The sequence below is a fragment of the Chanos chanos genome, chromosome 8 (genome assembly GCF_902362185.1).
Source record: "Chanos chanos chromosome 8, fChaCha1.1, whole genome shotgun sequence".
NCBI classification, from domain to species: domain Eukaryota; kingdom Metazoa; phylum Chordata; class Actinopteri; order Gonorynchiformes; family Chanidae; genus Chanos; species Chanos chanos.
Genome location: NC_044502.1, coordinates 5,692,976 through 5,719,670, shown reverse-complemented (window position 1 = coordinate 5,719,670; position 26,695 = coordinate 5,692,976). Strand labels below are relative to the sequence as shown.

Here is a 26,695-nt window from a genome sequence, read left to right as displayed (position 1 = left end):
TCCGGTATATTACAGATTAGGGAAAAAAGAAGGGGGGAGGGGGGGTGGGGGTCAAAGCTTTTGCTACATGGTGCAAAATAAATTATTGTTAAAAAAACAATCCATAATATTAAGTTTAATTAACCCAAATTGCTGTATTCAGGAATTAGGGTTTTGTTGTTTAAATATCTGTTTTAAAAAGTTGTCATCGATTCTGATGCTGAAATTAAGTGTGTTTGATATTGCAGTGGGAGGGGGGAGGTTTTGCTGGTGAGTGATGTTAGATCTTAAAATTTTCTACACCCCGGATTTCACCTTCTGGTGACCAATGATCCAAACACAATTCAGCAATATGGCGTCAGCTCCAGGGGAAGCACCTTCTCTTTCTCTCTCTCTCTCTCTCTCTCTCTCTCTCTCTCTCTCTCTCTCTCTCTCTCTCTTTTTCACCCCAAATCCTTTTGTTCAATGTGACGCGCTGATTTACATGTTAGTGGGACGTTGATGAGAAGCGTTTAGATCTTGGTCTGTTTTACATCACTCTTCTCCTCTTCGTCGCTGTCCGAGGACGAGGAATCTTTCCTCTTCATCTTCACGTCGTCCGAGTCTTTCGAGTCTTTCCTCTTCTTTTCGTCCTTCTCGCTGGGCGTCATCTCTCCAAACTGGGCTTCGATTTCAGATGGGTCCACGTAAGTGTAGAAATAAGCCATGATTGCGAAAATGATGCACACAGCAACCAGGAGACCAGCAAAGAGAGCATACTCAGCCCACTGTGGGGGAAAAAGAAACAAACAAATGAAAAACACACACGCACCCAGAGCGGTTAATTCACGTCGACAAACGTCCTCGGCAGACGTTATTCATAGATAATTCGCATGACATAAAATTGAACATTGAATAGTTCATTACTTGCATTACTTGTGAATGAGTTGCGTGTTAAGCTGGTCTATGAGTGTGTTAAGTCTATTAAGCGTCTGTACTGACCAAAGCTGCAAACATTGCTGTGTAAATGATCCAGTTACAGACTCTTCAATATCTTGCCTAAGCGTTTCAGCTGACCGTAGCAAGGACTGTCACTTGTGAGTGTGTACGGTCATGTTTTTGGTTTTTAGTTTTTGTTTTTGTTTTTTTCATTTGATTCTTGAGCTTTGTAAATGGTATGTTCTCCTATTATACGTGAACCAACGAGGTTCGAATTTAGGTCTATGAACTTAAGGACATAGGACATAGTTCAGCACCTGTTCAGGAAGTTGGCCTGCCTCTGCAACAATCAGCACAATAATGTTGCCCACGGCAACCGTGAGCAGCCAACCGGCCTGGAGCACTGACTTCATGTTGCTAGGAGCCTGGAAAGGTGAACAGTTTCACAGCGTCAGCATTTGTAAACACACGGGCATCAGACTTAATTAAGGCACCCCGTAACGACAAAATAAATAAAGATTAAGAAGAATCAAGTGAAGCCATGATGAGAATATTACAGCATGAATTAGCTGAACACTTCATACCCTTCAAAAAGTTTTGCACGAATAGCGAGCGGATGTTATCAGCAGATGTTAACGCGAGTTTCTTTTTCTTTCTTTTTTTTTTTTTTTTTTTAAAAACTGAAGAATGCTGTAGCTGAATGAGACATAAGGGGGCAGGCAAAGTCTGTAGAGAGGAGTGAGCAGTGAGACGTGAGAGCGCCACCTACCTGTGAGTAAGAGAACTCCAGCCCAGTGACAGAGAAAACGACCTCTCCAGACGTCATGAGGAAGTATTGGGGGATCTGCCAGGCCATGTGCATGGTGTTGGGCTTAATGTCCTCTGATGGGGTGATGTGTTCACAACTCTTTACACATGAAACGCAAAAAAACACTGAGTCAAAGCGAGGACACAGCAGACTGTTTGTGTGTGTGTGTGTGTGTGTGTGTGTGTGTGTGTAAGACCTGAAATGTCCTCATACTTAGCTTTACCAACAAGCACATCAAATCAGACATAACGCGATTAAGTTGGGGGGGGGGTGGGGGGGGGGGGGGGGGGGGTGGGGGGTGGGAATGAATGAATTCCATGTCAGCGTTTCCCAAATCCTGCTTCTGGAGTCTCTGTGAATTTGAGGTCTCCTTCTACCCTATAACACCTGCTTCAGCAAATCAGAAGCTTGATTTCTGCCCTATCACAACTGCTTCAGCGAATCAGAGGCTTGATTTCTGCCCTATCACAGCTGCTTCAGCGAATCAGAAGCTTGATTTCTGCCCTATCACAACTGCTTCAGCGAATCAGAAGCTTGATAAAGGAGACGTCTAAATAGTAAAGGTGCTGTGAGCTTCCAGAAGTAGGATTTGTCTGTAGTCATGTGGGAAGCAGCTATGGAAGGCCAGTGGTGTGGTGAAGCCCTGTCTTTGGTCAATCTGTCTATTAAAATAACGCCATTTAAGACAGTTAAAACTCTTTGATAGTGTTTCAGCAAGGTTGGCGTCTGTGTTTTTTACCTGTGCGAAGCCCAAGGTGCTGGGGATAATAACAGTGAAGGAGCTCCCAAAGCCCAACTCCATGGTGTAGTCGCACTGCCGAGCTCCCAAGTCGTTTATCAGGAATGTGACTCTGGAGAACAAAAAAAGAAGATGCCATTACTGCCCAGAAACAGAGAGTTAAAGAGGCGAGATATTCCACAGGTGCATATTTAATTAGCCACGCCCAAAATGACCTTATATGGACATGTGTATGGTAATGACACAGACCCAACTGCACTTACTTGCCCTTTGGAACCTCCGTGTAGTTCGAGACTCCATTGGTTGCGATGACGCCCAAACCATCAGCACTGTGGCTCACATTCAGCGGAGAGCCAAAACCATTCACGAATCTAAAGAACACAGGGAATGCCACAAGCCTGTGAGATCCCAAAACTGACACATCCAAGATTTTTCCGGGTTTCTGTAAAACCGTTCTGTTTCTGCTGTTGCGGGTGACATTAGTCACCAAAAACCGTGTGTTAAGAGTTCTAGTCTGCACGCCGAGTCCTTCGCAACGACAGTTTTCAGTCTTGGACGATCAATTCTCTGACGTACCTGATTGCATTTTTGCCTTGCTCCGGCTTGGCTGTTATATCTGTAACCTACAGAGGAGGGGAGGAATCATATTACGATATTTAAAAAAGGCAGTTTTGTAGAAGCATTGACAGTTTCTCATAATTGATCCCTTTGGTTGCTCTTTCACGTTCATTGCCGAGGAAACGTTGCACTCCCCGCACAAACCGTATCAAACGGTTTCGATACAAATCAAGTTATCATTACTGTCGCTAATATCGGTCACCTTCGTATGAATCACTGGCTTTGTAAATGAACGCATCGCAATGTCATACTCACAACAGCGTGGGCTCCGCCTGAGAATATAACGGTTTGTCGGATGCCCTTGTTCAGAGGAACATTGGTGGTCTGTGCTCCCTGTACGATCGAGATCGTCGTCTTATCGAACGTCACGTACTCCGGTGAAGCCTGCTCGGGTAAAACAGACGAGAAAAGCGTGGCGTTGCCCTTATCGTTAATCCTGTCCTTTCAGGCACCGCATCCGTCATAGCAAACACAGACCGCAATCCCAGACACGGAATAGTAATAGTATTACTCCTGTTTTTGTTCCTGCCTTCTTTACATCACAAAACTCGCCTCGTTTAGAAACACGGTATTCCTCAATCTGAGTTGTGTTAATGGTGCATGATTCTAAAGTGGAATCATTTAAGCGTTAATAGCAGTGGTGGTGTCGATTTTTTGACTTTTGGGGTAGGGTACACTCACTTGAAAAGCTGGGATCTGATAACCGGTGCCGTCCACTGTCAGATCCAACTGGCTGTTTCTCAAGTTCAAGAACTTCACTTGGCTCTGACTGGCTGATGGGAACTTGGGCAGGGTTTTCTAAAAGGACCAAGGGAAATGTTAAAATCAGACAAAGCACACAGATACTGCTGGGTTTGATAAGGTGAGGTAAGATAAGATAATATGTGTGTGTGTGTGTGTGCTTTGAAGGTAATATACATACGTGTACTTTGTACGTAAGTGTGTGTGTGTGTGTGTGTGTGTGTGTGTGTGTGTGTGTGTGTGTGTGTGTAAGAGAGAGAGAGGGAGAGAGATTAAGTGTGTTTCTTACATCGATTTCGACCTGCACCAGTGCAGCAGCGACAAAGGCCAATGCAGCCAACAGCATACCCACAGTCATTCTCTTCAAAGGCCTGTACACACACACACACACACACACACACACACGCTCAGTCAAACCATGATCCAAAGTGCTGTATCTATGTATCCATCACCTCCAACATCTGCCATACGCACAAAACACAAAGGGGATTGATGAGGACGGATACTCACGAGAAGTTGAGCCCACACTTTTTGATGAGCGGATACACCAGACTGTCCATAATCGGCACCAGCACCAGAATGAGGATGGGATTCACGGTCTGCAGCAAAAAACGTGTGGAGAGGATACGAAGAGCTTAGACTTTGATAAAAAAAAAACCCATGAGACTACACAGGTTAACCAACTCACGGCAGTGCCCGTGATGTTGTATAAGAAACACAGTCCAATACACCTTTAGCTCTTCAAAACGACAAACGCGTCACATGACCGCGTTAGTAAAAACCTAAATGTTAGGCTAGGTTCAACTGTATCTTTTCCTTATGCGTTTTAAACCCGGTTGTATTTGTTCATTTAGATGAAAAAAGGAGAGAAAAAAAAAAAGATGATATTTTGACTGGGATTGTCACCATTCTCACCTGCATCTGATCTGGTTGCACTGTAAGAACTCCCTGAGGAGAAAGAGAGAGAGAGAGAGAGAGAGAGAATTAGAACAGGTCTTAAGTAAACAGCATGTTAAACTATATTTAGTTGTTAAACTGTTAAACTATATTCAGTACAGTTTCATTTACAGTTTGCTGAGATATTTACACTCACTTGTTTGTTTTGTGTATTTCAGCAGATACTTACAAAGTTGCCATTCATAGTGGTAGCTTGAAGTGTCCATCTGGAACCCTGAAGAGACACAAAACATATACCATTTGACACTTGCTATGACATGAATAGGCCTACTTTTTTTTCACTGACATAGCTAACAGAGAACCCCGTGTAAATATCGCCCAGTATTATACATCATGTCATTTGCGCTTAATGTAAATTCCGTTACATGTGATGGTGTCATGTCATATGTTTGACATTAGCAATGGCTCACAGATGTGAAGTATCTAAAGCAGCGTGGGATGCTGAATGCAGGTCGCAATGAGTGAGTGAGTGTGTGTGTGTAAGAAAGTGAGTGAGTAGATAGGCTCCGCACTGACCTGCTGGTCGAACAGAGCCCAGAACATGGGCAGAGGGATGTAGAGGAACAGAACCTTCAGAACCATCTTCACTTGAGCAATCAGGAGTTTCTGTAGAGAGAGAGAGAGATCACGCGAGAGAAAGGGTTAACTGGGGGGGGTTTTTTTCGTGAATGTGTGTCATCTATGTGCTCGCGGAGTGGTATGGACTGGAGGTTTCCATAAACATATAAGCACGTGACCAATGGGGGATCTTGTGGGGACTTCTGCCCTTGTTTTGTTTTAGTCAGAAAATATTGTTGTTTTTGTTCAAACAAAAAGGTGACAAAATATTTCTTTGCACATGGTTTTGGTTAGATTATTATTATGATTATTAACAGTAAAAAAAAAAAGAAGTACAAGGGAATGTCCTAGTGTGGTTAATAATGATAAACAAACAAACAAACAAACAAACAAACAAATAAATAAAAGGTGTGTATGTGTGTGGACATGTGATGTGAAACATACATCATATTTTTCCTCGGCCCAGTCCATCCAGTGTGCTCTCTTGGGATACTGCTTACTGCGGTGTCTGAAACGGTTCTTTAGGGCAAACTGTGGAAGACGGAAAGAACGGTCACAGTCCCGATCGTGCGTTCTAATATATCAGTTTACGGACACTTAACATTTAACGGGCTCGCAAAACATATGCAAAAACACATCGTCAAATTATTACTGTTACGTAGTTAATCGTTATAACAAGGTCAGAATTAAGGACGCAGTTGTTTTTCAATGATCGACTCTTACCCCAATGCATCTGCAGACCTCCATCATGATGTTGCCTTTGGGGTCGGTTTTTGTGTACATGCCGCTACCGGCGATGAACACGACTGTGGGCACACGAGAAACGTAGACATTCATCAGTTAAAGAATGCGAACAATGCCACCGTGTGGCCGCTGCTGGTATAGCACATGTACATTTGAAGTGAGGCGCTAACCCACTCACCCAAGGCGACGGCCATGAGAGCTGCAGGGACGCCAAAGGCCAGTGGGTAACACTGTTGCTGAGTGTGGATACCACACTGCTGAGCTGGAGGACAGAAACAAAGTGTCACACACAAGAAGGAAGAGGTTATTCAAAAAAAAAGAAAAAGAAAAAAGACTGCCAGAACCCAGTTTTTTGGGTTTTTTTACTGTATTTCATTCATATTACTCCTGTTCCAAAGTTTCCTGCTTATTTTGGATTCATTATGACAAACACCCATTTGGTTTATATCTGAGTGATTATTAACCTAACCTTAGACCTAAAGCTTTATACTGTCCTAACCAAAGAAAAAAATGGTGTTTAAACCATATCAATAAAAAATAAAACCCATCTTCAAAAAAAGAAAGAAAAAAGAAAAGGGATGAATAAAGGAAACTCTTCCAGTTTAATGTCCCCACCAGGTCCCCACATGTCAGATATTTACATATAGATACACACACACATACACTGACCTCTGAGAACTGGGGTGATGATTGTAGACAACAGACTCCCAGCATTGATTGACAGGTAGAAAATAGAGAAGAAGGTGCTTCTTTGTTTCTCCTGCAGAAATCAAAAAAACAAACATGCGTCAGTATTTCACACAGATCCACACAAACACAACACTAAAAACTCTTACTATCTGCTTAATAAAGTTTTGTGCCAAGGCGTGTCACATGGCCAGTGATTAGCCAATCAAAGGTTAACGTCGTGCTAATGTTTTTCCTCGTTTTCCAGTTGTTTTTCCACGTCTCAACGTATTATCAGATGCTAATAGTCGTATATCTACGTGTATCTACGGGTCCACTAGTATTTCAGTCGTCAATGGCCTTTGATAACAATTTAGCTCTTCTTTCAGACACACAGGTACGTGCAACCTTATCAGTGCCATATTTTTAAGTTAATTATTATCACTCTGCTCTTGTGTCTTCTAAACCTCTGACCTCTGTTAATGTAAACACTAATCAGCAAAATATTTGCTTACACAAGAAAAAAATTCTGCCCCATAGACAGCTTGGCTGGGTGTGCCCAGGTAACAAAAGAGAAGGAGAGAGTGCATTGCCTCACCTGGTGGTCCTGAAACTGGTCACCGCCAAAAGCTGCTACGCAGGGCTTGATGCCTCCCGTTCCCACGGCGATGAGGAAGAGTCCGATCATAGACAAGGCACTGAGGAGAGAGGGCGAGGCGAAAAATTAAACGCCAACCACCCAAAGAATCACGAAGAAGCGCCTTTACCGACAAATGTACTAAGCTGAAAGACACAAACGCCATCGGAAGGCTGTCGGCACGTCTTTGGTCTTTGCAGCCAAACAGGGTTTCAACAGTTTGTGATTTTGATAATAAAACATGCCCTAAGAATTTTTATTTATTTATTTATTTATTTGTAAGTGAAAACAAGTTCACTGCATTTATCTTATTTTGTTTCAGTCGTGGTACAAAACACCTGATGACTTCACAAAAGATTTTAATTTATTAATTTATTTATTTGTTTGTTTATTTATTTTTGTTGTTGCTGCTGTAGGCCTAAATAAATCTATTATTTTTCTGCGTTTGTTGACATATTTACAAACTCACCTCTACCACCTGGTCTGTGTTCTCTCATATGTTTTTTCATGGGAGTAATATAATAATAGACTCATCCCGCTGTAATTACTATATTAACTGTGAAATATGTGAAGTTTAATACTGCGCGTTGTAGAAACACACAAATAATACTTATCAGCTGGTGGCTCGTGTACTTTGTCATGCATAATGACTGTTATGTACGAGGTCATAACTTAGCCTACACAGAGGTCAATGTCTTTGTCTAAGTGTAGTGTAAATTCACAGGTGACGGTTAAATAACTGAGTTAAATAACACTCTTAACTGTCTCAGTGGCGGGGGAGGGGATGGGGGGTTATAGGGAACTGTCACTCACACGTGGACGTTTAAAGAATCCGGCGTCCCGTCTCTATTGGAGTCCGTCATGTCGTGGATAGCGCTCACAGCCATGATGCCCTGCCCGATGGTATAGACGATGGATAGATAAACGATGGTCCTGCCAAGACGACATCAATATTGTTAATTTCTCTAGCAGCAAAACCATTGTTGTTAGTTTTGTAACGAAAGAATGAACATTGCGTACATTGCTCGATGCTGAGTGGCGAACGGTATGATATTTTTTTTCAAATGACGTCTTTACGATATGACTAAAGCTATGGAATTTCTGGCCACCAAGTGCCGTGCACCCACTTGAATTTGCCCAGCCACGAGTCAGCAATGATAGCACCGATGATCGGCGTCAGGTAGCACAGCGCCACAAAGGTGTGGTAGATGGAGGTGGCCAGATCCTCATCCCAGCGCAGGAAGTAGGTGAAGTACAGTACCAGCACCGCTGGAGAGAGAGAGAGAGAGAGAGAGAGAGATTTGTTTGGGTTAGTACAGAATTACACACAAGACAGTTAGGCATTTTACAATTACGTAATAGTAGTAGTAGAAGAAGATGTTAGATTTTTAAAAATTAAAATGGTAACTGTTAGCTCACCTCGCATGCCATAGTAGGAGAATCTTTCGCAAAATTCATTCACCACAATGAAGAAAATACTGAGGGGGTAGCCACAGCATTCGGATTGCTGAATGATAAGGGAAAAAAAACTACTTAACTGACACAAGTTCAAAACTTTATCCTGACTGTTAATATTGAATGTGCGTGTGTGTGTGTGTGTGTGTTTGTGTGTGAAACGCAGTAGGCTACTTTGTTCACCTTAGACTTGGATTTCTTCTTTTCTCCTTGCTCATAATCTGTGAAAAACGGATAATACTCAGAAAACTCAGTACAAAAAAAACACCTTAGATTTTTTTGACAGAGTACCTATCTATCTATCTATCTATCTATCTATCTATCTATCTATCTATCTATCTATCTATCTATCTATCTATCTATCTATCTATCTATCTATCTATCTGTATACACACAGATATATACATAAATATATACATGCATACAAACAAACATGCATACACATAGACCTCCTGTCATGAGGCAATTGTGTCAGAAACTAAATCAAAAATGAACTTTTGGGGAACAAGAGACTACTCTGAAACAATCCATTACACCCCAAAACCGTACTTATTTACCCACTATTAATGCTGACACAGAAACCCCGTAAAACACGAAGACGGCTGTCTGTAGGGTTACAAGCTACTAAAGGATGAAAACCCATCATTTTAAACATGCAACGTCAAAGACTGGATTGGAAACCTAAAGACTGCCTTCACCCCGGCTGCGGAAAGAGAGAACTGCTGTTGTGGATATGTTTAAATGCTAGAAGTAGACATGATCTTGGGGAATGACAGTGATGGTGTGTAAGAGAGAGAGAGAAAAAAGCAACAATAAACATAATATCTGTAAATACAGAAACATATGAGTGTTTCAGGACAGTATATTGTAACTGAGTTGATAACATGACGTGAGCAAACATGCCTTCCAACTCAGCTTGTTCTCAGAGAAAAAACAACGCATTTAATTATGTTATAATATTAACAATTAAAAGCTAGTCCATTCCAGGCAAACCGTGTTATCAGCAAGTACTTAAGTAAGCAAATAAAAATAAATTAATAAAGTTGAAAAAAATTCCCAGGCAGATTTATGCATCTTACAAATTTATGCCCCACCTAATATTGACACTGGCCTGAAATATCTTGAATTTTTTTTTTTTGGAAGCTTTTGAACTCACCTGCCATGGTTGACGTTTCCTAGGAAGACTTCACCCGGGTAGTGTTCTTCTGAAGTATCCTTCACGCAATTCCCTGCTGTTAGAATGTTCCACTGGGTTACCGACTCACGCGTACGCACAGGTGGAGGACTACTTGTGAGCACCTGAGAGATGCGGACCAGAGCTTTTATAACTTGTGCCTACCCTCTCTATTCAACTCCCAGAAGGCCCGAGGGGCAGAGTGGACTGTGTCCTGTGTTTATGATGCCCTGCTCAGAACATTGCAGATGACACGAGAGCAAGTCCAATATTCCAAGCCGTTTTTTGAATCTTTTTTTTTTTTTGGTAGTCTGATACATACCAGTAATGTGGTTAAGAATAAACCAGAATTACTTTACATTTGGAAAATATCTTTTCTGACTGCAATGATTACATTGTAACATGCATTTAGTCATGAAACACTAGTTAAAATGCTTTTTATTCTGATCCTGAGGGACTGTTAGTGAGAAAAGTCTGAAGTCTGATTTTTTTTTAAATGTTTAATGACTTTGGTGTCAGAGAATGTATAGATGAGAAACTGATCACTAAGGAGTCGGATTTGACAGTCATTTGTATTGTAGAGAGACAACCCCCCCCCCCCACACACACACACACACACACAAATCTTTGCAAAGAGCTCAAAGAAAACTACACTACATCGAGTGAAAGAATATGAGAAAAAAAATGATAAAACACTTTCTCTCCTTGTTATCATACACACACACACACACACACACACACACACACTAACATACACCTGAAGTAGAAACGTACAGTGAATATATCAGAAAGAAAAAAAGTAAGAAATAGTAACTTCCCAAAATATTCTAGCGTCACTGATTAATATTAATATTTCAGACATCAAGTGAACTAAAAATGTTTTGAGCTGTCCGACGGACAGGTGAAATCTAACAGGGACCATCTGTGTATGTTCTACAGTCAGGTTTGTAGCAGTCAGCTTGTTTTGCTACAGTGAAAACACAAACTCACAGTGCAGCTATCCTGTTGATTAGATATACTCCTGTTTTAGATAGCAGACAGAGCTAAAACATTCAGGCATCTACATTATCACCTTCTTTTAAAATACCAGATATGATCTGCATGACTTAAATGTATGCACAGTTAATTTTGCTGTTTTTAAGAGCCTACAACTAGACATTGAAAAAACAAGGTGTGCTGATCCACACAACACAATTAAACCTTTACCTTTTAATGGATGCCACATAATCTAGCAAGATCAATCCCATAATCTGAGATTAGTTCATCATCGAAAAACACATTCTTTATCTCTCACTTCTGAAACGTAATGCCTACCAATCCCTCTGCTCTTAGACCAAATTGAGGACCAGTTGCCCCCCCTCCCCCCTCCCAAAAAAGCTTAATGTAACAGAGGCCTACAGTAGGGTCTGGATTTGTTTTGGTTTTGTTGGGGGGTAGCGGGGGACCGGAGATTTTCACAGTGTCAGCAGCTCTTTTTAAATACACGTCCAAAACAAAACAACGATCACTGTTTGAGGTTTGAGTTTTAACCAGCTCTTTTTTAGCTGTTTCTGTGTCTCTCACTTTTTCTAATACAGTCCGATCTCCAGTTCAACATAATCTAGCTCCCATTATATTGTAAATCACTTTGATAAATGAAAGGGTTATCAGTAGATTTTTTTTTTTATCTGCGATGGACTGCCGACCTTTCCAGGACGTTTCCCCGCCTTTCGCAAAATTGGGGGTTGCAATAGGCTCCAGCACCCTCCACGACCCTAACTAGTATAAACGGATTAGAAAATAAATGAATGAACGAACGGATTTTTTATTATTGTTATTATTATTTTTATGAGTGCACAGTCGTGTCATCGTGATCAACGGAAACAAGATGCACCATCGGCGAAGACGGACTAAGGTACGCAATAATTCGTTACTGTAATTAAATGATTTATTATGTCCAGGAGGAGTATGAACTCGGATCATTAAAGAGGCACATTGTTTTCCCAGAATGCAGAACGGTGATAACAGTAAAGATAAATCTTTGAATGATAAGACGCATATAAATAGTATGCAACCATGTTGCTGCGACATCAAAATTATATTGTTTTTAGGATTTGAACCTGTTCAAAAGCACACAGTCCACGCTACATGCCAAATCAATATCACAGAGTATGTTTTTGGTTGAAATATGATTATAACTAACTTACTAACTAACTGACTAGACGTAAAGACAGACAAACTGACAGACAGACAAACAGAAAGTAGATAGATAGATAGATAGATAGATAGATAGATAGATAGATAGATAGATAGATAGATAGATAGATAGCCCAGTGAAGATTTGCTACCGCTATTGTCATCGACGTAACTAACACAAATGTATAAGTATGTAAGAGTACCAGTATGAGGGGTGGAAGTGATAAAAACGCATGTGAATTGAAAAACGGAGTTGTAAAGATGGATGTGAAATGAAACATGGCGTGGTTTAAGACTGACATTTTTGGCAGAAGTAACAAAAATGACTTGCTGTAAATGATAAACCGAAGTAACAAAAATTGCTCACTGTAAACGATAAATGTCAGTCAAGTTTATCGAACCAATTGATAATTTATCACTCTATTATTCAGTTCACATACATTTTTAGCCCTCTATTTTTCCATTCACATGCATTTTCATCACCTCCATTTTTATCAATTAATATTTGTTACTTCCACCGTTGAGGATGCTTTCCCTGAATGATAAATGGCAATTTTGTATCGTGAATGATGAATGATGAATGAAAATGCTGAAAAAAACGGCTCTGTTTTCATTATATCACGACTGTTTTAATCAAATCGGTTTTAAATGAATCAAATCACACGATTATTTATCACTCTTTTTCATTTCACTGAACCAACTGGACCCGGCGATGCGGTCGAGGGGTGTCGTCAACGCGAGGTGAGGTCGTGGGGTGGAGTCTTTGTGGGTGAACTTCGTTGAGGCAGCGGCAGTCGACGCAGAAACGCCAGGTGCCCTCCTTTTTCCTTGGCTAGCACAGCTGGGGCTGCCCAGGGGCTACTGCAGGGGCTTGCTCGAGTCCGCTTCCGCCATCTCATCGAACCTTCTGCTTCTCGCTGCGGCCCGCTTGGCGAAGGGAAGACGACGGGGGTGGAGTCGGATGAGGCGCGCAGGGTCAACGTCGCGCGGTACCAGACCGGTGTGCGTACGGTCCTCGTCCCTGGCTGCGAAGACGTCAGCAAACTGCTCCAGTGGCCCCTGCAGCCGGTGACTCTGGTCTGCCTCGAGGCCCTCCCAGTTCCTCTGGTCCAGGTCATCGACAGCTTTTTTCTTGCCCGCCATGAGGATTAAGTCAGGGGGTGCCGTCATATTTTGATTTGACTGTTGTGGCCTGTAAAGCCCCTTGAGACTGTAAACAGTGATATTGGGCTCTAAATAAACTTGAACTTGAACTTGAACTTGAACTTTGTTTGGTCTCGGTGGTCGGAGATTAGAGTGACGGTACTGGCGGGGAGGCCCCCTCTGTCGCTGGCGGCTGTGTCGAGGACCCTCTGGCTTATGGCAGCGACGCAGTGGACCCTCTGGCTTGGGGTGGCACAACAGCGGAGCTGCCATCCGCACCGAGTCACGACTGCGGCTTGGGCTGCCTGGGCTGGACACGTGGACTACACCTAGACTGCAACCTCAATGGCACCCCCATGCCCTGGTGGACACGGGGTCAGCCATCTCTGGTTCCGTCGACTCTCTGAGGTGGTTCACCGGGTCCAAGTGGGTTCAGGAAGAAAGACTGTTGTGGAACATCGGGACCAGCTTGCCCCATACCACCCCAAGGAACGGCGAGACTGCGGAACCATTGGCGGAGTCCACGCCGACAGGGACCATGTCACCACCCACCCAGGACCCGCCGCCACAGCGGGGCAGGCACGTACAACGACGACCGCAGTGGTTTGCAGACTTTTGCTTGAGGGACACAGTAAGGGACGGTAAGTAAGGGCATGTTGGATCTTGTTGGGACGATGATACTTGATGGGGGGGGGGGGGGCTGTGTAGTGTTGGAGAGTGGTTCTTAGCGCTGCCACTTTTGCTCTGTTGGGCAGGTTTCACCGTTTGTTCGTTGTTAGACGTGTTTGAAGCAGATGTGTGTTGGGAGATGTTTACTGGTGTTGTTTGAGATATCTTTTAGTTTGCGTTTTTATGTCACAGGTAGTAATTTGGGAAGTCACCGTCTTGGTGAAGCGTAGCCAGAGGGGTCAGGATGGCTGTTCTGAGTGTAAAATGTTTAGACTTGACTGCCACTAAAAACAATGCTTGCTTTTATTCTAAACTGTTCCTAAGCGTGTGATTATCATCGCACAACACTACAATATTCTAAATAAGGGGGACATTACTTCAACTCGCCCCCCTGTGGCGACATACACGTAAATTGTAACATTTCATTATTATTATCATTACTATTTTAAACTTTGAACAAACTAAATGGTTTTGGATTTTTTTAAGGGTTTTTGCAAAATTCCAAAAATTAAGCAAAATAGTTATCACCCAAAAACACTGTTCCTGAGAGAAACTCCTTAAATAAATGTAAAAGATGCAAGTAACTCTGCCTCCAATGTTAGTTAATCAGCAATCCATTAACTTTCACACAAAATAAAATTAAATAAGAGAAACACATTTTTAGAGCAAGGTCCTGGTCTTTCTTCTGAAGATATAGAACGCCATTTTATTTACTTATTCATATTTTATATATAAAACACATTAAAAATTTCTTTAAAGAAAAAGAGATTCATGACAGTAATATCTTACATACAGAAAACAAACAAACAAACAAACAAACAACAGAACTGTGACATTCTGTTGACTACATAATAAAACCCCATCTGATGTCCCCGATTTAACAATTTTACATGAGCAATAACACAAACATGAAAAGGCCATTAAAAAAAAAATGTTTATATCCCATTGGTTCTGCGTTCTCCACAGCTCCACAGCTCCACGTCAGGTGGAGAACACGACTGGGAAGCCTTATGACTCTTACTGCACACATACTGTATGCCATAGAATGATCCAGAACAGCACTACGTTCCTTGACGTTCTGTATTGTCCCATCAGAAAATAAAGTGTTCTGCCAGCAACCTGACGGTGTTGAGCAGCGCGTCTGATAACATCTGGCGTGATGAGACGAAGTCGCTTTTTTGGGGGAGAACGTCTCACCTTCACGTACGCGTGGATACGACGCCGCAGGAAAAAAAAGTGCACACCTGAGCCGCCCACTATAACACTGTAACGCGACGTGCGACACTCTGAAGAGGAGAAAGCTCTAGCTTTTTTTTTTTTTCACATTTGATACCGATTAAAACAATTATCTCCCTTTACCGAAATGATCGACGCATGTTTTCTGACACATTACTTCAAGAGACGAACATTTACCGATATATATTTATATGGTTTTTTTTTTGTTTTGTTTTTTTTTTATCACAGCCAGGATCAAGTTTGACTTTGTGGGTTGACTGGACAAAAACAGTGTGTCTTTAAGACTGACTGTAAAAGCTGCTGCTTCGACTGGGCCTCCTGTCAGAGCAAACAGGACTCGTGTCGAGGATTTCTTCCCCCAGTTCCTTTCTCATTTATGAAATATCGATTTAGGGATTCAATGGTCTCTACAACCACGAATGGCACAGTAAATGTGTATGGTTTTGAGTCTAATTTTAGGTCCCTGCAAAAAATGAGTGTCTTTTTTACGGAAAAAAATAATAATAATAATAATAATAAAACAGTGATGAATCAGTCATGGACAGTCTAAGGTACAGACAAATGCCCAGGTCAGGGTTATAGGGGCCTGAACACCAGGGAAAATGAATTTTCCCTTCTTCATCATCTTCCCATGGAAGTTTCATTTCCATAAATGAACACTGCATGTGAAATTAATAGGAATGAAAAAAAAAAATATATATATATATATATATATTGGCTCAGGTTGAACAGCAGATGAAGAAATGACAAAACAAGTCAGTGAGCAAAAACGAAAACAAGAAAGAATAAGATCAATCCTGTTTTAATCACGTGACCCTGTCTATGATGTCACTCCAATCGGTTTCTCTGATCTGGGCATGCTCACGGTGGACCAGTACTCTGTATACTGAGAGGATGTGAGTCACATTATAGACAGCATAACTACAGGTCGGTCTCCTCAGTAAAATCACTTCTAACGATGCTGTGAGCGATTCAAGCCTCTGCTGCGCGTATTCGGGAGAACACTGGGAGATGTGAAGGAGATGTGACATGGTATAGCATAAATAGGTAGTTTCATTTCTTTTTCTCTCTCTCTCTCTCTTTCTCTCGGTGGGTATGCCGAGCCTTAAATTAAGCAGGAGACAGAAGACAGTTCGATCTCCGCGAGGTCAGAGGTCACACGGTCGAGGATGAGCTGGAGACACCGTGCAGGGTGGTGACAGGGGGCGTGCCACTGATGGCGTTGAAGATGTGCAGCGAATCAGAGAGCGAGTTCTTCAGTCCATCTTCGACAGTCACAATCTGACAGAGACGGGATTGGAAAGAGGTTGAAGAGCAGTGGAGTACAGCCAAGACCATTCAGCATTTCATTCATTCACTCCTTTTTAAATGGAAAAAAAAAATGAAAGGAAAGTAAATCAAACCATTACCATCCAATCTGCATGGGCCAGCAAAAAAAGAAACATAAAGAGAACTGTTATCATTTTACAACTGTGTGTGAAGGGGGAAAAAAACAAAGAACAAACCCATAGCAAAAACACAAATTGCGAATCATGGCGCTTCATCGGTTGTGCATATAAACATAATAATAATAATAATAATACTAATAATAATAATAGTAATAATAATAGTAATAATAATAATAATTGTCAAGGCAACACTGTTTGGAAGTGGATACATCCTTTGCAAGATCTTGGATCTCCCAGAGGACTGATACAAACTCCAACAACACCAGCACCAACAACAACAACAACACCACCAACAACAACAACAATAATAATAATAATAATAATAATAATAATAATAATAATAATAATAATATTCACACATATTTGTTGAAATACATGTATAGTCATTTTTTTTCACTGTACAAACCATGAATGTATATAAAGCAGCTGAATACATGTCATGTAAATTAGATTTTCTAAATTCTAATCCTGGGAACCCGCTAGTCTGCAGACCCTAGTTGGCGCTTTGCACCAGCATGCCTGCTTCAGGAAGTGAAGGACTCAGCAATCAGTAGATAAGAGCACTGAGGTGTGGCTGTTCTGGGACAGAGCAAATATGCACTGTCTTACAGATCTTCCCTGGAGCGGAGCTGAGAGCCAGCGCTCCAAAGGGGTATTAACCGCATGTCAGGTTTTTACAACGTCATGGCCATAAAATATGCTGACATACGATACAGATGTACCCACTCCATGTATCATTGCTTAAGTCCACACACCTGTGTGTGTGTGAATTACGGTCCAGCTGGTTTGTCAGGGCTGGTGCTTCAGTCTGGCCACTGCTCACCTGTTCATGCATGATGTTGGACAGCTCTCTGGCCAGGTCTCTGTAGTTAGCCTTCATTTCGTCGTGGTACTCCTGCTGGTCCTCTTTGATCAACCTCTCGTTCACACCCAGCGCCTGGCCACAGGCATCCACAAATTGCCTGCACAATAAAAAAATAATGCAAACATTCTACCTCATACTGAGGAAAAAGGCGGCGGGGCGAAGCCACGGAGAGGAACTTCGCTTGGTAGGATTTGTTTCTGTCGAGGCAAGCGTACCTGAAGACCTCTTTGAGCTGTTTCACTTTGTTATCAGGGTATTTTTTGGTGCTGGCGTCATCAAGGAAGGCTCTGGCGTAAGCAAGAGGTCCTGCGTTGACCTGAGGTGAAAAATAACACTCCACAGAGTCAGGTTACAGAACACGTGGAGTAGATGCCAAATCTAGTCACTGTGACCCCCCCCCCCCCATCAAGATCACTGACTTTATAATAAACAATTTATTACTTAATTAATTATTTAAGTTAGTTAGTTATTATTTAATTAATAGTAATAATAACTTAATTGTACTTAGCACTATTCACATTGTATTTGCAGTTGAAATAAATTAGAAATAAAAGGCAGCTAAGAGAAATGATCAGTCATGCATAAACGTGTATGATTGTGACTGCACAAGTGTGTGTGTGTGTGTGTGTATTACATATACCATCAGTCCCAAGTGAAGGGGACAGGTTTGTGTATGTGTGTGCATGCATGTGTGTCTGTGGGACACACACCTGGACACTAATGCTGCCCTGCAGTTTGAGCTGCAGACGGATCATGTCGACCTCAGCAGCGGAGCAGAGGGCCCGGAGCTCCGCCACCTTGGCTGCCATCTCATCGATAGCCACCTCAATGGGGCTCAGGTCTGTGTGGTGCTGATACATCACAGCTATCCGCTTCTTCACATATGGAAAACAGTGTGTGGCTGAGAGAGAGAGAGAGAGGGAGAGAGAGGGAAGAGAAGAGAAGAGAAGAGAAGAGAAGAGAAGAGAAGAGAAGAGAAGAGAAGAGAAGAGAAGAGAAGAGACAGACAAATCAGAGACCTTACTAATCAGAGACCTTTTACACTTTGGAATACGGCAAAGCAGTGACCTTCTCTAGTACTGACAACAGCCGTACTTCCCAGAATGACAAACTCTGTCAAATTTTGCTTTGCAGCAAATGAACAATTTCATCTGCGCTTGCAGACATGCAAGTAAAAAAAAACAAAAAAAAAACACGGATGTTCCCAAGTAAAAAAAAAAAGAGAGAGAAGAAGAAGAAGCTTAGGAACTATGAAGTTCTGTGCTAATCTGAGGGAACTCTTTATCAGGGGGATAAAAGATAAAGTCTGAACTTTTGTCGTACTTGGCCCCATATAACAATAAAACAGATGCAATGAATGAAAAGTTGATTAAGAGAAGGACGTGAAAGGACGATGGTAAAAGCCATGTCAGACTCTCACTTGGAGTTTGTGTCAAGGCCAGATAGAGGTCATAAATATCTGTAATGTGTCCCATCTGAGGAGAATATGTCCTCAGCGCAGTTCATTCCTAGCGGAGTTGTTTCCTTCTCAACAGTAAGAGAGGTGCCATTTTATAAGCCCGTCCTGTCACTGGGTCGCACAGCCGTATAGGAATATACAACTGAAAATATATATGGGCATATCTTCAATGATCAACCATTTAACAGAAGTTCAAAAACTGACTGGGCTTTGATCGTAATGAGCTTGTGTGTCTCAGAAAGTCAAATGTTCTGGAAGGTTTTCAGAGCTGGAGCTACTAGCTCCAAGTGCTAACTGTTTTGAGGTTCAGAGTGCAGTGTCACTCCTGTTACGTCCGAACTGAAGCAGCTTTCAAAGCGCTGGTGATTTTGTACTGAACCACGGCCTGAATACGGTTTTGGTGGTCAAACGGTTTGAAAGCGAACGTTTTAATGCCAAATTCCGTCCCGTTCAAACTCTCAACGTTAGCGGCTGAAGCGCTAAACGCGCGAAGGTAATGCTAAGCGCTGTGAATTGGAACGCTCTCTCACTGGTTAGCACGGTCCGTCGCTTGCACTGCTCTTCCACGCCGCCCTGCTTCTTGCCCGACATCGTGAAGGGTGTCTCGAAGACGAAGCGGCGGATGTTGTGGCAGCGCTCGAAGTCGGTTTTTCGCTCCTCCAGCTCCTTCTCCTCGAGGTAGGGTGTGACGTGGGTCACCTGGATATAAGCGAACTTGGAATCCAGGTCTTTTGGATTCACCTGGGGGGGAAGAATGTAGAGGTGAAGACCCTATGATGTAGTCAATGAAAACAATGGACTTAAATGTAAATGTTTGCAGCATTCCTTGCACCCAGGGAGCATTGGGGTTAAGTGCCTTGCTCAAGGGCACACAGCCATGGAAGTTGGTACTGGGAATCGGACCAGCAACCCTCCAGTCACGAGCTCAGTACTCTAACCTTTAGACCACAGCTGCCCAAAAGGTGAGTCTAGTGATTAAGCTGCAGTATACATGGGGCGTGATGGTAATGGATGACGTGAAATTAAAGAATTTATCTGTTAGGGCATTTAAAACACAAAAACTGGATGACACACATACTTTACGCCCAACGCAACATGCTGGTTGTCAATTACAGGAGGAAATGATGGCTCCTCTACAGATTTAAACTTTAGACTTTAGCATTGTGATACTCTGTGTACTGTTGTTAGTAGAGTGTCATGAGTACACCATGTTCGCACATGATATATCATGTTTGTGTGCGTATGTGTGTGTGTGTGGGGGGGTGTGTGTCAGTTTGTGTGTATGTACATTTTAGTTTTCATATTAAAGTGTATTAACTCCCGCATGTGTAGTTTGTATTGGGAAGGGTCCTCGCTTGGATATCACCTGGGTGTTGCGCACAGGGTGCTGTTGGATCTGATAAGGTCGAGGTAAGATAAGGTGATACACACGTGTGTACTTTGTAGTGCGTATGGGTGTGTGTGGGTGTCTTTGATTTGTCTCACCCTGCCAGAGTCCTGGATCATCTTGACGTTGTCTGGGCCAAACTTGTCGGAATAGAGTTTGAGGAGACGCTGGGAGATCTCCGAGAGCGGAGTGAATTTGGGCTCTTTATAGATGTACTCCTTCCCATCCTCATCCTCGAAGAAGCCCTGCACACGCAGATACCCTGTTACCAACGTTCTTTTCCTTCCTGAGCCAACTGCCTCACAGAGCTCACACAAATCAGATATGTGAGAACGCTTACAAAGATATGAGAACTTAGTTCAAGTAAGTATGAAAAAGTGTAACGGTCTTAGTTGTCTTAAGGTTAAAGTGGCAGGAGTGTGTGTGTGTGTGTGTGTGTGTGTGTGTGCGCATTATGTAAAGCCACATCAAACAAAACGTCAGAAACGAATGTCCATTCCATCTCAGTTACAAATGTCTGGGCTAAATACAAAAATGAACTGTCTGGCCAGTAAGTCCTAAAAGCACTAAGTCATAAGACATGTATCTTGCCATTAAAAAAATTAGGATGATTGATTATATGAGCTAGGCAAGAGTCAAAGTACAAATAAATGAGTGAGTCCTTGTTTTGAAGACATCACGCTAGTGATTTTTAGATGTTGCTCACTTATAGATGATTAGGTCAAATAGTGGGCATTGTGAGAGAATAGCATGAAGAGGAAATAATTCTGTTATGTCCAGAATGAAACACTGACCTCAACCCAGAATAATTGATCTGTGTTAACTAAAATACACCAGTGAGTCAGAACACATTGACACCTTCAACACCAAGGACGGCAACAGTCGGAAACGGGCGTGCGTAGCAGCTAGCTTAACCTGCCATGTACACTCCGTCTTTGTTCGAAAGTCAAAACAAATAAAATAAAATAACAGTAAGGAAAAGAACACTAGCGCTTTCGCCATGGCCTCTGTACGCCATTAACTGACAGTGGTAAAGCGATTCCGAATGCCATAAAGTTATTTCGGGCTAAGTAAGACTAATGGCCGCTACTTACGCTAAAAAGGGTTAAACTCAGTCCATTAGCTTGTCCCAGCCGCCACTTAACAGCGGTCTCCATGGCAAACACCATTTCAATGACATGGAGAATTTTTTCTTTCTCCAATCATTTTGAGGATCAGTTGCGGGACACAGACAATGTAATAAGGGCTGGGTTAAGATGTGTGCGTGTGATACAGGACAACGAAAGGCAAAAACACAAAGGGAGAAAGACAGTACGTACATCATTTTGGCCCGACTGTACTAGATAAAGCACACCATTGTGTTTGAGCTGTCTTTTTAAAAGTGCTTTAGCACGGAGAAGCTTAGCTCATATGACTGGGTTACGGTAATTATGTGGTAAGGTAAAAGCGTGCTCAAAAACACACACAAACACTCACACACACACACACACACACACACACACACACACACACACACACAAAGCGAACACCAGGCGAAGGCTACCATTGCTCACGTGAGCACTTACCGTGGCCTTGGGGAGGAAGAGAAAGCAAAAAAAAAAAAAAAAAGATCTCATTAACCAAACTCTTACTTCACAGGACTGCGGCGCATGCTTTTAACAACACTACTGGTTATTGATTCAGCCGTGCAGGGCTTCAGCTGGATCCATTACAAAAAAGCTAGTTAGCTGGAAAGGTTTCTGTTTCATTTACCCAACACCAAAAGCATAGAGTGGCTCGCACTGTGGAGGATCTGTGAGTTGACAAAAGTAGTCGGGGATCGTGCTCAGGGCTCAGCGTCGGTGAGGGAGGTCTGTTCACACAGGGGACAGTGACATGAATACGTCTTACCTGGCCAAAAAAGGCGACTCGGAAGAAGGTTCCCAGAAGCCTCTTTCCCGTGTGCATCACCTCCAAGACTTTTGTGTAGGCCCGATGCAATGTGTCGTAGAGGTGTGCCAGTTTCTACACACACACACACACACACACACACACACACACACACACAAATCAGTAAAGTCATTTATGATGGTCATTTAGGAGGACAGCTTGAATTTACTGAGAGAGAAACATGCAGGCCCATATGATTTTTGCATATCTCCAAGTTGAAGTCTAAAGTTTAAGGCTTACTTCTTGAGAGAAGGGGGTTTTACTGACTACTTTATAACACTGTGTGTGTGTGTGTGTGTTTGTGTGTGTGTGTGTGCATTTGTGTTTGTGTGTGTGTGTGTGTGTGTGTGTTTGTGTGTGTGTGTGTGTTTGCACCTCGAAATCTCTGCGCTGTTCATAGATGGGAATAATGAGTTTGTAGATATCAGAAATGAGTTCGTATCTCTCAGCCTTCCACAAACCATCAGCACACTCCTCCAACAGCTCCATCAGCACCTCCTACACACACACATGAACACACACACACACACATAAAAAAAAAATTACCCTTTTGAACTGGCCAGATATTTTTTTTTAAGTCAGAAGACAAGGATCTAGAGTCATAAGTACACTTAGAAGCTCAGACCTTCAATCTTTCCTTGCACTGTAATGTATAACATGCATCTTCTTAGTCACAGTTCACAATAGTTATATATGTGTCACTATGACAAATCAAAAGTGTTGAACATTTTTACCTATAAATTACCATATAGAGCATGCACCTTACACATATTTACAGCAATCAGTGATGCACCATAATATCAGCCTTTAAGGGAGGAGATACCAGTAGAAGCTCCACAGCAAAGCAAGAATTTCACACACCGTTTTGTGTTGTTTCAACGAGAGATAACAGACTGTCAGTAACAGAGTTTATGAGTCGTTGCCTGTTATCAGTTCATCTGTTTTACAGCTTTGACGTGACAATAATGCTCACTGAAGCATTCACAGAGAGCTGGAGTGCAGCTGGATGGGGATTCTACCGCGTCAGTGGTTTCGATTGACGGCCGAGTGTTCTGAATGGTGGGCCATGCTGAGGAGGCAGAGCTTGGAATGGAATCATGAGAGGTCGTAATCCTTGAAACGATGACGTCACAAAGGTGACAGAAAGGACCTTAGGGTGTTCCTCTAAAAACTGATGGTGTGGAAGATTTTGATTTCTCTTCTTCGGTAATATTCACAATCGTGCATCCACCAACTCTACATTTCTGTTGTCTTGCTGGTTCTAGAGAGACCTTTAAATGTGATAACGCACTAAACTGTAAAATTAACCCTGGTTTCTATTTTTGCTAGCAAGATGCTTCGAGGGTTTCAGTGAGTGTGTGTGTGTGTGTGTGTCTGTGTGTGAGTTGGGGAGAGAGAGAGAGAGAGAGAGAGAGAGAGAGAGAGAGGAGCATATATCAATGACTTGACCCACTTTGCTTCAATACTGCCTTAAGTGAGATCTATGAGATAAAGGTTAGGGTTACTTGGGGGGTAACACAATGACTCCAAGAACATCTGTATAATAAGACAATATAATAATCATCCAAATCAGCAGTGATTGTAAATGCCGAACTCATTATCGGCAGTCACAGACGGAGGATAAAGTGCCTCTGTCGTCGCTATAGTTGAGTCATTGTCATGTGGCTGAGGAGGAAGTCGATTGGACGATTATGTTAGTAGATAGAGGTTGTACGGTTGTATAGCATCTATGACGTAACGGGTTGATGGGGGGGGGGGGTGAAGGATGGTATGTGTTGTGTGTATGTGTGTGTGTGTGGGGGTTTTTTTGAGGGGGGAGGGGGGTTGTCAAACCTCATTGAAATGCACGTCCTGCATGCCTACGTCCTCCATCATCGCGGCCTCTTCGTCGATGTTGGGCGTGATGATGCGGAACGCGGTGCAGCCCTGTCGGAACATGCCTGTCGTGGACGAGGGAGATGGACAGAGGGAGGTTATTTAAAACAGCGTAGCGCTGACATCGCTACGGCAACGTGTGAACAGCTGTTACTTTGACGTGGACTTGAGTTGAGAGGCTAGGCAGTAGAGAGAGAGAGTTAAAAGACCTTTGGTTGGTTAATGCGGTTCGGCTCAGGGTGCAAAGAGCAGTGTTGGGGTAGATACTCAAAAAAAAAAAAAAAAAAAAAGGAATTAGTTGTAAGTTACCGATTACTTCTTTAAATTGTAATGGGATTACTTTACTCGTTACTCCTGTTGAAAAGTAATTACACTACTCATGACTTTACTTTTCAGTTACTCTCTAAAACTACAAATTCCCCAAATTACCACATAAACATACAAGGACAAACATCATAGTCATTTCATTGCTTTATTTTCAATGCAATAGTTTCATGTCATGCTTAGAAACTCCCCTTAGCTGTTCTAAAATAACTGTAAAGCATGGCTTCATTCATGAGCTCACATTTTTGACCAGTGATGAAATATAGGAACACGCGAGCTAAGCCATCTAACGATAACTATAGTGTAGCTACATTAATCAGCATGTTGTCATTTAGCTTCAATGGTTTACTACCAGTAGTTTCTGAGCCAGTTAGTAATACATTTTTATATCATTAGCTGCCAACAGCTGCGTTATCTGTATTTTGTGATTAAAAGTAACATGAAGGCTCTCAATATTATTGTCTTGGCTGGCAACGCCGTATTTTCGGGTTTTCTCAAACGTAGCAGGCCTTGCTAGCTAGCTAACTAACTAGTTGTCGGTCTCCATTTAACGGAAGCTGCTGTCAAGGACTCAATCTCTCCTTAGTGACAGTGGGTAGTCATATCACAGATACCCAATTAAGGTGAACAGGTGTGTGTCGCATCATAGCTAAAATACATATAATCATGTATTTTAACATTGCTGGAACTGTATTGACCAACTAACACCCAGAACTAGAACTATCCGTTTTGTAAGTTAAATGTAAATATCCAGCATGAAAAACACTCTTTTGAAAAAGCGCGTGTACTTATTAAAGGACATTTTAATAATCCAGTAACTGTAATGTGACTACTGAAATTTGAACTGTGATGCTTTACTTTACTTTGTTATGGAGGGAAGTAATATAATCACAGTAACACGAGCATGGGAAGACCAGACGACAAATGAATCAAAGGTCAAGTGAGTTAGGGGAGGGGCCAGATCAAACATACATGTGCACACACACACACCCTCCCCAACTCCCACACCCTCCCCAACTCCCCAACATATATAGTTCTGAGAGTTGGGGTGGTGTTGTGTGTTTGTGGTTGTATTGAGTGTTGGGGTGGTGTTGTGTGTTTGTGGTTGTGTTGAGTGTTGGGATGATGTTGTGTGTTTGTGGTTGTATTGAGTGTTGGGCTGGTATTGTGTGTTTGTGGTTGTGTTGAGTGTTGGGCTGGTGTTGTGTGTTTGTGGTTGTGTTGAGTGTTGGGATGGTGTTGTGTGTTTGTGGTTGTGTTGAGTGTTGGGATGGCGTTGTGTGTTTGTGGTTGTGTTGAGTGTGGGGTGGTGTTGTGTATTTGTGGTTGTGTTGAGTGTTGGGCTGGTGTTGTGTGTTTGTGGTTGTGTTGAGTGTTGGGATGATGTTGTGTGTTTGTGGTTGTATTGAGTGTTGGGCTGGTATTGTGTGTTTGTGGTTGTGTTGAGTGTTGGGCTGGTGTTGTGTGTTTGTGGCTGTGTTGAGTGTTGAGTGTTGGGATGGTGTTGTGTGTTTGTGGTTGCGTTGAGTGTTGGGGTGGTGTTGTGTGTTTGTGGTTGTGTTGAGTGTTGGGCTGGTGTTGTGTGTTTGTGGTTGTGTTGAGTGTTGGGCTGGTGTTGTGTGTTTGTGGTTGTGTTGAGTGTTGGGATGGTGTTGTGTGTTTGTGGTTGTGTTGAGTGTCGGGGATGGTGTTGTGTGTTTGTGGTTGTGTTGAGTGTTGGGCTGGTGTTGTGTGTTTGTGGTTGTGTTGAGTGTTGGGCTGGTGTTGTGTGTTTGTGGTTGTGTTGAGTGTTGGGATGGTGTTGTGTGTTTGTGGTTGTGTTGAGTGTGGGGTGGTGTTGTGTATTTGTGGTTGTGTTTAGTGTTGGGATGGTGTTGTGTGTGTGTGTTTGTGGTTGTGTTGAGTGTTGGGATGGTGTTGTGTGTTTGTGGTTGTGTTGAGTGTTGGGCTGGTGTTGTGTGTTTGTGGTTGTGTTGAGTGTTGGGCTGGTGTTGTGTGTTTGTGGTTGTGTTGAGTGTTGGGATGGTGTTGTGTGTTTGTGGTTGTGTTGAGTGTTGGGATGGTGTTGTGTGTTTGTGGTTGTGTTGAGTGTCGGGTGGTGTTGTGTGTTTGTGGTTGTGTTGAGTGTTGGGCTGGTGTTGTGTGTTTGTGGTTGTGTTGAGTGTTGGGATGGTGTTGTGTGTTTGTGGTT

At 42.5% G+C, this 26,695-nt stretch overlaps 2 protein-coding genes across 2 annotated transcripts in view; both read right to left on the bottom strand.

Annotated features, from left to right (window-relative positions):
- Positions 1-491: 491 nt before the first annotated feature.
- slc15a1b (solute carrier family 15 member 1b) lies at positions 492-9,030 on the bottom strand. Its single transcript, XM_030781813.1, is given in 22 exon segments — positions 492-746; positions 1,215-1,322; positions 1,667-1,804; positions 2,445-2,556; positions 2,708-2,815; positions 3,021-3,091; positions 3,318-3,503; positions 3,744-3,860; positions 4,093-4,174; positions 4,314-4,402; positions 4,719-4,751; positions 4,930-4,974; positions 5,277-5,366; positions 5,763-5,849; positions 6,042-6,124; positions 6,241-6,324; positions 6,732-6,822; positions 7,327-7,426; positions 8,179-8,298; positions 8,493-8,634; positions 8,785-8,872; positions 9,004-9,030. Coding segments are annotated over 21 exon segments (2,148 nt in total). The 5' UTR covers positions 8,792-8,872; positions 9,004-9,030.
- Positions 9,031-16,372: 7,342 nt separating this feature from the next.
- The window catches only part of dock9b (dedicator of cytokinesis 9b), a 49,550-nt gene continuing 39,227 nt past the window's right edge, over positions 16,373-26,695 (bottom strand). The window contains exons 45-53 of the mRNA XM_030783294.1: positions 24,139-24,245; positions 22,681-22,803; positions 22,267-22,380; positions 20,475-20,621; positions 19,520-19,730; positions 18,241-18,431; positions 17,746-17,846; positions 17,489-17,627; positions 16,373-16,498 (exon numbers count right to left, since the gene is read on the bottom strand). Coding sequence (XP_030639154.1) covers positions 16,373-16,498; positions 17,489-17,627; positions 17,746-17,846; positions 18,241-18,431; positions 19,520-19,730; positions 20,475-20,621; positions 22,267-22,380; positions 22,681-22,803; positions 24,139-24,245 — 1,259 coding nt within the window. The remainder of the gene's footprint in view (positions 16,499-17,488; positions 17,628-17,745; positions 17,847-18,240; positions 18,432-19,519; positions 19,731-20,474; positions 20,622-22,266; positions 22,381-22,680; positions 22,804-24,138; positions 24,246-26,695) is intronic.